An 11,074-nucleotide genomic window follows, 5' to 3' on the forward strand; every position below is an offset into this window, starting at 1 on the left:
TCTAATTTCCTCAATGACAGTGAATAAGGTAAAAGACGACTTAGATTTGAATGGAACGCTTAACTCGAATAGGACTTGATTCGAGTGTTCCGAATAAATCACATACTTGCATGATTGAATGCTTATTTGAAATCATGATTGAATGTTTATTTGAAATCATGATTGAATGATTATTTGAATTGATGAATGAAATCATGATATAATTCTCAATTGAATTGATGATTGAAATGATATTTGAATGCATGAGATGACATATGCATTCATATTGAGCCGATTGATTATTCATTTTGAATTAGACGTTCTGGTGATTATAGTTGAGTGGCCTTGTAGGCAAATTACTACATGTGCGGAAATAACTCTCTATAATGCTCCGGAGTCTAGAGGATTAAAATATGCCTCATCCACCTTGAGAGAGTAGTCGGTGTGATTGTTGGATATTTTAACCTCGGGATCCCAAACAGAAGAAAGAAAGAAAGAAGAATTACATTTGATTATCTGAGTCTGATAATCCAGAAGTTTTAAAGACATGCATATAATTTTAATTCAGTACTTGAATGAATTAGTTGTATTATATCTGAATTTGATATACGAGGTGAATTGATGCATATCATGTTTGATTTGTTTATTTGATATAGCATGTTGTCTCTTTTACTGGGAATTGTATTCTCACCGGATTATCCGGCTGTTGTCATGTTTTTGTATGTGTGCATGGCAACATGTGGGGCAGGACCGAGTCAGAGACGACAAGGATAGATTGAGATCGAAGATTAGAAGTGAGACTTTGGTTTAGAACGGAAGAGAATGTCAATCTAGTCTTTTGTTTTAGGTTGTATTTGTGTCGAACCTAGAACCGATGCATGTTCTCTTCGCCGAAGAAATGTATAACTCTAGAACTACTATGAATGATGAATATAGAAGTTTGTATGTTGATTGCATGTTGTTGAATTCAGAATTGAGCATGTTAGATTGATATTAGATTGAGTTGAATTGTTGATTTTGAGATTGGAAGCATGTTCAGTTTTCTGGAAAAATTCTGTTTCCCAGGGTGCGCTCGATCCTATGAAATGCTGGGATCGAGCGCAGCCCATGAAATTATTGAGACAGAGACTTGCACAAAATGGTGCGCTCGATCCTGGTTTTTGCCGGATCGAGCGCGACACATATTATTTTCTCGGCAGAGAGTTTCAAAATATGGTGCGCTCGATCCTGGACTTTTATAGGATCGATCGCAGCACTGTTCTTCAGAAAAATAAATTTTTTTTTTTATTTATTTAATGTCTTATCTTTTGGCCTTTGATTGTTTATCGGTAGGACTAACTCTTGATTTGGGGTCTCACAAAAACCGTGAGGTGTATCTGATAAGTGCATTTTGTGTGCATTAGTTCGTGATATTTTTATGTTTATTTTGTGTGCATTCATATTGTTTTGTGTGTGTTTATGTGGTTTATTGGGTTTTTTTTTTATTTTTAATTTAAAGAAATAAATGTATTTCAGATTTAAGGTGTGCCACAGCGGATTGCAAGAATATTGCAATCCGCTGTAACTAAGAGTGGACGCTGCAAACAGCGTCCGCTGCCAGCATCAGCACATGGGACTTGCAAATTGCAAGTCCCCATGTGCAAATTTTATTTTATTTTTTTTTCTTTTTCATTTTTTTTGTTTTTTAATTAGTTATATAATTATTTATATTTTGTAAAATTATTATTTATTTAGTATTAGTATGATAATTTTTTCTCAAAAATTTAAATTTAAATTTTAATTTTTGAATTTTATGATCGGGCTGAGAAATTATTAAAAAAACAAAACAAAAAATTTACGGTTAAAAAAATTAGAATGATTAAATAAATTTTTTTTATCAAATATATTTATAAAAAATTAACATATTTTCATTAAATTTATTTTATATTATATTTTTTAAATATAAATTATATTTTTAACTTAAATTTTGGGTAGAAAAGTTATATATTTATTTTAACTCGTTTGGATTTATGGAGGTCCCTTGGTTCTTTGGATAATCTTAGATGAGTTTATTCAGATCTATTTGTGCCGAATTAATGCAAAAATGCTATTAAAAAAATTTTCAACCCGAACTTAAGACGAAATGAAATCATCTCAAAAATTGTGAACTCGAACCGACTCGAATATATCCGAATTAATCATTTAGGTCTATCCATAGAACTGAAGGACTTGCAGAGATCCAAACGAATTAAAATAAGTCAATAACTCTGCTAACCAATTTTTTAATAAAAAAATTTAAATTAAAAAAATGATATAAAACGAATTTTTATAAATATGTTTATTTAGTTTTATTAAATAAAATTTATATTAAAAAATATGAATTAAAATAAATTTATCAAAATATGTTTATTAAGGTTAACTAATTTTTATATAAATATAATTTATCACAAAAAAATTTATTTTATATCATAATTTTTAATTTAAATTTTATTTAACAAACCTAAATAAACATATTTATATAAATTATTTTATATCATATTTTTTAATATTAATTTTAATGTTTTATTAAAAAAATTGGTTAGCGGAGTTATTGATTTATTTTAATTCGTTTGGATCTCTGCAAGTCTTTTAGTTCTATGGATAGACCTAGAGGATTAATTTAGATATATATTTGTTTCGGTTCAAGTTCATAATTTCTGAGATGATTTCGTTTCGACTCGAGTTCGGATTGAAAAATTTTTTAATAGCATTTTTGCATCAATTCGACCCGAATAGATATGAATTAACTCCTCTAAATTTATCTACAGAACCGATAGACCTCCACAAATTCAAATGAATTAAAATAGATATATAACTTTGCTAACCAAAAGTTAAGTTAAAAATAGAATTTATAGTTAAAAAATATAATATAAAATAAATTTAATGAAAATATGTTTATTTAGGTTAACTAATATTTTTATAAATATATTTAATAAAAATATTTATTTAATCAATCTATTTTTTTTAACCGTAAATTTTTTGTTTTGTTTTCTTAATAATTTATCAGCCCGATCATCAAATTCAAAAATTAAAATTAAATTTTTAGGGAAAAAATTATCATGTTAATATTAAATAAATAATAATTTTAAAAAATATAATTAATTATATAACTAATTAAAAAACAAAAAAAAACGAAAAAAAAAATTGCACATGGGGACTTGCAATTTGGAAGTCCCATGTGTTGATGCTGATTGATGGCAGCGTCCTCTTCCAGCATTTGCGGACGCTGCAAATAATTGCAGCGTCCGCTCTTAGCCACAGCGGATTGCAGTATTCTTGCAATCCGCTGTGGCACACCTTAAATTTGAAATAAATTTATTTTTTTAAATTAAAAATAAAAAAACCCATGTTTTATTGCATGCATGTGCATTTCATTCTCCGGGTTTATTTGTAGGAAAAATAAAATTAAAGGAGTTTTGAGTGCAAGAAAAGAGAAAAGAAAAGAAAAGAAAAGAAAGAAGAAGAGCAGCGCATGCATGAAAAAGAAATGAAGATGAAAAGTAGAGCTGTTGGACAGAACTGCTAAACAACAGCTCTATCCAACAACTATAGAACAAGCGCTATTGCGCTAAAGAAGATCTCCTAGAACAAGCTCTATTGTGCTAATGAACAGCTCTAAACTACAGCACAAGAAGGGAGTGAAAGAAGCACTACAACATAGCGTTATTGCGCTGATGAGCAGCGCTACTTTAGCGCGATTGCGCAAGAAAGATGCGCTACTGCGCTAGGTTGATGCGGAAAAAGAAATTGGAGCAGAAGAATTCTCGCGCTGGAGCGAGACTTTCAAATTCCAGAAATTTTCAAAAATACGCGCGCTAAAGCGAGCCATTTCTTGCGCTCGAGCGGGAATCGCAATTCCAGAAAGTTGAAAAATCTCGCGCGCTCGAGTGCGAGTTAGCATGCGCTCGAGCGCACTTCGGCGAGGGGCAATAATTCGGAGGATTCCTTGTGGCGTGAGGAATTCAATTTCCTTGTGTTCCGAACCATATAAATAGATATTTTACCATCAGAATAAGGGTTCCATAACTTGCACAACATAGAGAGGCGGCTACAGGCTTGGGAGAGAAGATTTCTCTTTTCTTTATTCTTGTCTTATTTTTATTTCTATTTTTAGTTCGTGATTATAAACATTGTTTGAATCACGATTTTATTTATGGAGTAGTCGTTTCTTTTCGATCAAGGCCACGTGATTGGGCTGAATAATTCTATGTAGAAAACTTGGATGTTTGTTTAAGATTTTTCAGTTTTGATTTTATATTATTGATTATTAGATTTATATTTGTCTTGTGAATGATCTGGCCAATTATTTTCTTGCATGTTAATCGATCCCAAGTCGACAGAGGAGGAATTGATTTCGATCACTCTAATAATTAACACGAGGTAAAATTGACTAGAAATAGTATTCGATTTCATCGTGCGGTTTTAGGTGAAAAATGAATTTTCACAACTCTCAATGCATTTAAATTTGATTAGAATTAATTTGAAATAATTAATCCGTCAATATTTGAATAGTTTTAATTGTTCTAGAAATAGACCTTTGAACAAGTTAAGAGAATTCACAGTAATTTAAGATTAAAACTGAGTCCTGAATTGACTACATGTTACATGATTTGTTTGGTACCTACGTGTGTCCTTGATCGAGCTTTTTTCATATTTGAATTTATTCCAATTTTTTTTAATGAGTTTTAGTTAATTTAATTTTATTTGCAATTTTTTTTCTTAGTTAAAATCTGAATTCTCTTATTTACTAGTCTAGATTAAGTAGGAATAAATATATTTTGGTACTTGAAAAATAACAGTCCCTGTGGGTTCGACATCTGATTTTTATTCACTATCTATAACTTGACCTGATACGCTTGCTAGTAGATTCATATCACAACAATTTAAGCGGTCAAGTTTTTGACGCCGTTGCCGGGGACTGTTCGTGATATCAGAATTTTTATTTTACGTGTGACTAGACTTTTATTTTTAGTATTTATTTATTTATTTAAATTCTGAACTTTTGCTTTGTATTTGATTTTCAGTCACTTTCTGCTTGTGCATGCATAGCAATCAACGCACCAAAGATCTTTTACCACTTGACTTGGAGATCGAGCGCAGACTGAGCAGAATTCGGAAGGCAAAGAAGAATCTTAATCTTGAGCTTGAATCAGAGTTAGAGGAAGAGTTAGAAGAAAATATGGCGGATAATAGAATAGTTCTTGATTTAATTCAGTTGAAGGCTATGGATTTTGCATCGTTCGTCCTGCTGTTGAGGCGAACACTTTTGAGCTAAAGCCCTCTATTATTCAGATGATCCAGCTTCAAGCTCATTTTGGGGGCACTTCTGTGGAGGACCCCTACGCTCATCTGGAGCGATTCCTGTCGATCTGCGACACATTAAAATTTAATGGGGCAACCTCTCATGCAGTGAGACTGCAGTTATTCCCATTTTCTCTACAAGGGGATGCACTTGAGTGGCTCGATGATCTGCCTACTGGTTCTATCACTACCTGGACTGAGCTTGTTCAAACTTTTTTGAACAAGTATTTTCCTCCTACGAAGATGGCAAAGTTATTTTCTGACATTATTTCTTTCAAGCAGAAGGAGGGAGAGTCCTTACATGCAGCATGGACCAAATTCAAGAAGATGTTGAGGATGTGTCCTCAGCATAATCTATCTCAGAGCCAGCAGAGCCGGATATGAAAAAAGAGAAAAAGGCTGGAATTCTGGAGATCGACGCATTGACATCTTTGAATGCGAAGATCGACGCGTTGACACATCAGATGGATCTTATGAAACCAGCACCAGTTAATCAAGTAAAGGCGCCAGAGAAACAACACTTGTTTGAGGTGGAGGCGGCTAATTTTGCAGGAAATCAAGGACTGCATCCGTACAACTCATCCAACAACACCTACAATCAAAATTTCAGAATCAACCTAAGCAAGAGGTGCAGAAGCCAAGCTTTGAAGAAATAATGATGAAGTATGTTGTGGGAACCGAGGCAAGGCTGTAAAATCAAGAATCCATGTTGCAAAAGTTGGAGACTCAGATGTCCCAGATAACAACCCAACTGTCAACCCGTCCTACTGGAACTTTGCCGAGTAACACTGAAACAAATCCCATAGGCGTGAATGCAATCATGGTCGTGACGAGATCACAGTCTGAGGGGAGCAGAGGGACGAATAGAAGTCTATGAAGGGGACGAAAATTTCAGAACCCAAGTTGGGTACACGTGGTGCTGGAAATTCTGTGACAGCAGGTAAGAAAGGTAAGATAATGTTGATGTTGATATTTCTACTTTAACTTTTCCTCATAGAGCTAAGCAATTATTATTTGATCTTCAGTTTAAAAAGTTTCTTGAAATTTTCAAGAAATTGCATATTAACATACCTTTTTGCAGATGCGTTAGCTCAGATGCCGAACTATGCCAGATTTTTGAAGAACTTACTGAAGAATAAAAAGAAGCTGAACGATCTGGCGCAAGTCACAATTAATGAGGAGTGCTCGGCGGTGATCCAGAATAGGCTCCCACAAAAATTTCAAGATCCAGGGAGTTTCTCTATACCGTGCAATATTTGTCAATTTTCTATTGATAATTCATTGTGTGACGTAGGGGCAAGTATATATTTGATTCCTTATTCACTTGCTAGGAAATTAGGTATGGGGGTGATTGAACCCACTACCATCTCTCTTAAGCTTGCAGATCGTTCTGTCAAATATCCTAGAGGGATAGTGGAAAATGTAATAGTTAAAGTGGATAAGCTAATTTTCCCTATTGATTTTGTCGTTCTTGATATGGATGAGGATTATGAGGTTCCTATGATTTTAGGTTGTCCGTTTCTTGCTACTAGTAGGGCCTTAATTGATGTTGAAAAGGGGGAGTTAGTTTTAAGGATGAATGATGAGAAAGTTGTGTTTAATATGCTGAAGGCGGCTAGCGATAGCCCAAATTCAAACTCTTGCTCTGCTGTGAATTTTATTGATGTGATTCATGATGTTTGGGAATGTCAGCAGGTTCAGCTCTCCAAAGGAATCGGTCCCATGAAAAATCTATATCGAAGTGAAGCGAGTAGTGGTAGGATTGATCAGACATCATCCAAGACGGTGGATGAGCCACCTTGAATTTGGCCAGTAAAGAGGGAAATATAGTCGGGCTATAGACTATAAACTTAGCGCTGACTGGGAGGCAACCCAATGTTCTTTCCATTGCTCTTTATTTTCTTTTTGGTTTATGTTCATTTTTATTTGATTTTTGCTTCTTTCACATGTCAGTTTGCCATGCCTGCCGCTATACCCAGTATGCTGCTATCGCCCAAATTTATACTGTCAATAAGGAAGCGAACGAATCTAAAACCAGGGGAGTGTTATTTTTGTTTTCATTGTGTTTTTTGTTCATCTTGCATTTGTTTGTTTGTTTCTGCATTTTGTTCATTATTTCTAAAGCATTGAGGGCAATGCTTTGAAAAAGTATGGGATGTAGTCTAGTTTATATGTTTTTAATTGTGTTGTGTTTGTGTTGCATCTGTCATGTTTTACTTTGTTTGCATATAGTTCGTCTCAGTTTTTGTTGTTGTTTGCATGTGTGCTGAGTAGGATGATGAATGAGAGCCAATGATGATATGAAGTTTTGAATTTTGTGGAAAAATTTGTTTTTTCTTTTGACTTGAAATGAGAAAATGTAGGTTGAACCGTAAAATACTTTTAAGCACTCATGTGAGACCGGTGAATTGTAGCGAAAGATTTGATGAAGTTTGTGTCTGTTTGACCATTGCACGACCCTAGGTGTTTAATGATCTTAATTGTGTCTTTTGAATTCTAATGATCTTCTGACAATTGCACTTATGATCTTGGGCGCACCAAAAGTTTTGAAAAATTAAAATTGAAAATGCAAAATTTGAAATATTCAGCTCCATCCGAGTCAATGATGAGGAATTGAAATCCTAATTACCTTGTCTTTTGCTAAGTATGCGGATTCAATGGGGTTGAGAATTTAAAAAAATTAATTAAAAATACATTTTTTGAAAAAATAATAACATTTCCACCTGGGTTTCGGTCAAGAGATTGAAATCCTAATCGCCTAGTCTGAAACTAAGTTTGCGGATTCAATGAGATTGGTGCTCCATCCGGACTATAGACGAGGGAATTGAAATCCAAATCCTATCAAAGTTGTAGCTAAGTTTGCGGGAAATTATTGGGGCGTTAAAAATGTCGGGTGCAAAATCCGGCGATGCGTAATTATTCTCAAGGTTGAGAGCATTCGTGTTTTTATTTGACAATAGAACTTCTCTGAGGCTGACACTTGCCATGAATCATTCCTAATTTGTTTTTTGTTGCATTGTTTGTCTTGCTCGAGGGTGAGCAAGGATTAAGTATGTGGGTGTTGATAAGTGCATTTTGTGTGCATTAGTTCGTGATATTTTTATGTCTATTTTGTGTGCATTCATATTGTTTTGTATGTTTTTATGTGTTTTATTACATGCATTTGCATTTCATTCTCCGGGTTTTATTTGTAGGAAAAATGAAATTAAAGGAGTTTTGAGGGCAAGAAAAGAGAAAATAAAAGAAAAGAAAGACGAAGAGCAGCGCATGCATGAAAAAGAAATGAAGATGAAAAGTAGAGCTGTTGGACAGAGCTGCTAAACAACAGCTCTATCCAACAGCTCTAGAAGAAGCGCTATTGCGCTAAAGAAGAGCGCCTAGAACAAGCGCTATGGCGCTAATGAACATCTCTAAACTAATACACAAGAAGGAAGTGAAAGAAGCGCTCCAACATAGCGCTATTGCGCTGATGAGCAGCGCTACTTTAGCGCGATTGCACAAGAAAGCTGCGCTACTGCGCTAGGTTGATGTGGAAGAAGAAATTGTAGCAGAAGAATTCTCGCGCTGGAGCGAAACTTTTCTCGCGCTCGTGCGCGAGATCAAATTTCAAAAATTTGCAGAAAAAGACGCGCGCTCGAGCGGGAATCGCAATTCCAGAAATTTGAAAAATCTCAAGCGTGAGTTAGCATGCGCTCGAGCGCGCTTCGACGAGGGGCAATAAAGGAGGATTCCTTGTGGCATGAGTAATTTAATTCCTTGTGTTCCGGACCATATAAGTAGATATTTTTCCATCAGAATAAGGGTTCCAGAACGTGCACAACACAGAGAGACGGCTACAGGCTTGGGAGAGAAGATTTCTCTTTTCTTTCTTCTTTTCTTATTTTTATTTTTATTTTTAGTTCATGATTAAAAACATTGTTTGAATCATGATTTTATTAATGGAGTAGTCGTTTCTTTTCGATCAAAGCCACGTGATTGGGCTGGACAATTCTATGTAGAAAATTTGGATGTTTATTTGGGAATTTTCAGTTTTGATTTTATATTATTGATTATTAGATTTATATTTGTCTTGTGAATGATCTGACCAATTATTTTCTTGCATGTTAATCGATTTTAAGTCGACAGAGGAGGAATTGATTTCGATCACTCTAATAATTAACAAGAGGTAAAATTGACTAGAAATAGTATTCGATTTCAACTTGTGGTTTTATGTGAAAAATGAATTTTCACAACTCTCAATACATTTGAATTTGATTAGAATTAATTATAAATAATTAATCCGTCAATATTTAAATATATTTAATTATTCTAGAAATAAACCTTTGAACAAGTCAGGAGAATTCACCATAATTTAATATTAAAACTGAGTCCTGAATCGGCTACATGTTACATGATTTGTTTGGTACCTACGTGTGTCCTTGATCGAGCTTTTCTCATATTTGAATTTAATCCAATTTTCTTTCTGCGTTTTAGTTAATTTAATTTTATTTGAATTTTTTTTTTCTTAGTTAAAATCTGAATTCTCTTATTTACTAGTCTAGATTAAGTAGGAATAAATATATTTTGGTACTTGCAAAATAACAGTCCCTGTGGGCTCGATATCTGATTTTTATTCACTATCTATAACTTGACCTGATACGCTTACCAGTAGATTCATATCACACCGATTTAAGCGGTCAGTATCTCAGATTCCTATCACTGACTATGCTCAATGGAACTCCATGCAATTGCACTATTTCCTGGATGTATAACCTCGCCATGCAATCAAAAGTGAACTCGCGGTTATACGGGAGAAAATGAGCAGGCTAGGAAAACCTGTCCACAACAACCCAAATAGCATCACACTTTCTGGAGGTCATTGGCAGGTGCGTGACAAAATCCATTGTCACATGCTCCCACTTCCATTCCGAAATCTCTAAATGTATCAGACCACCGGGTTGTCAATGCTCTGCCTTAACCTGATAACAAACAAGACATCGAGAGACAAACTGATAAACGCTATGCTTCATACCTTTCCACTAGAATCTGGTACGTAGATCCTTATACATCTTAGCACTTCCTGGGTGCACTGCAAATCTACTATGAAGAGCCTGAGACAAAATCTCCTCTCGCAAGGTCGAATAGTCAGGTAACACCACTCTATTGGAAAAACATAACAACCTGTCTGTTTGAAAGTGGAAACCCGAGGTGTTGTATCCCTGAGCAACTCTCGCTAACTTCTGCGTCTTAGGATCAGAAAACTACACTTCTCAGATACGAGCAAAAAAATATCGCTCAGCTAGTACCAAAGACACTTAGATCCCCTGTTGTCCTTTCTTATTTCGGAACATAAAGTCTGAATAACAACACTCTTGAACTGTACTAGCTCTTGCATTAGTGCGGAGAGCACTAATACTCACTTTACGACTCAGTGCGTTTGTCACTAGATTCGCTGTAACCGCATGATACTTAATCTCAAAATCATAATCCTTGAGAAGATCCATCCATTGACGCTGTTGCATGTTCAACTCTGCCTGAGTGAACAAGTGTTTCAAACTCTTGTGGTCCGAAAAGATCTCGAACCTCTCGCCATACAGATAATGACGCCAAATCTTCAGTGCAAACACGATTGCTGCAAGCTCTAGATCGTGCACGGAGTAATTCCCTTCGTGGGTTTTCAACTGTCTAGAAGTATAGGAAATCACATGACCATTATGTGTCAACACATAGCCCAACCCTTGAAGAGATGCATCTGTGTACACCACATATCCTTCGGATCCAGATGGTAACGAAAGAA

The 11,074-nt window shown here is 34.8% G+C and overlaps 1 protein-coding gene across 1 annotated transcript; it reads left to right on the top strand.

Annotated features, from left to right (window-relative positions):
- The first annotated feature begins 6,171 nt into the window (after nt 1–6,171).
- On the top strand, nt 6,172–7,101 carry LOC140874169 (uncharacterized). Its single transcript, XM_073277450.1, has 2 exons — nt 6,172–6,238; nt 6,380–7,101. Exons 1-2 carry the CDS (start codon nt 6,172–6,174, stop codon nt 7,099–7,101), a joined length of 789 nt encoding a protein of 262 aa, XP_073133551.1.
- Nucleotides 7,102–11,074: the final 3,973 nt, after the last annotated feature.

Source organism: Henckelia pumila, chromosome 1 (genome assembly GCF_033568475.1).
Source record: "Henckelia pumila isolate YLH828 chromosome 1, ASM3356847v2, whole genome shotgun sequence".
Classification (NCBI taxonomy): domain Eukaryota; kingdom Viridiplantae; phylum Streptophyta; class Magnoliopsida; order Lamiales; family Gesneriaceae; genus Henckelia; species Henckelia pumila.

Bases quoted from the DNA above. Each gene is read 5' to 3' on its own strand.
- LOC140874169 (XM_073277450.1), top strand. From the start codon at position 6,172: ATGAAGGGGACGAAAATTTCAGAACCCAAGTTGGGTACACGTGGTGCT. The intron at 6,239-6,379 runs GTAAGAAAGGTA...ACCTTTTTGCAG, and splicing joins TGGAAATTCTGTGACAGCAG to ATGCGTTAGCTCAGATGCCG.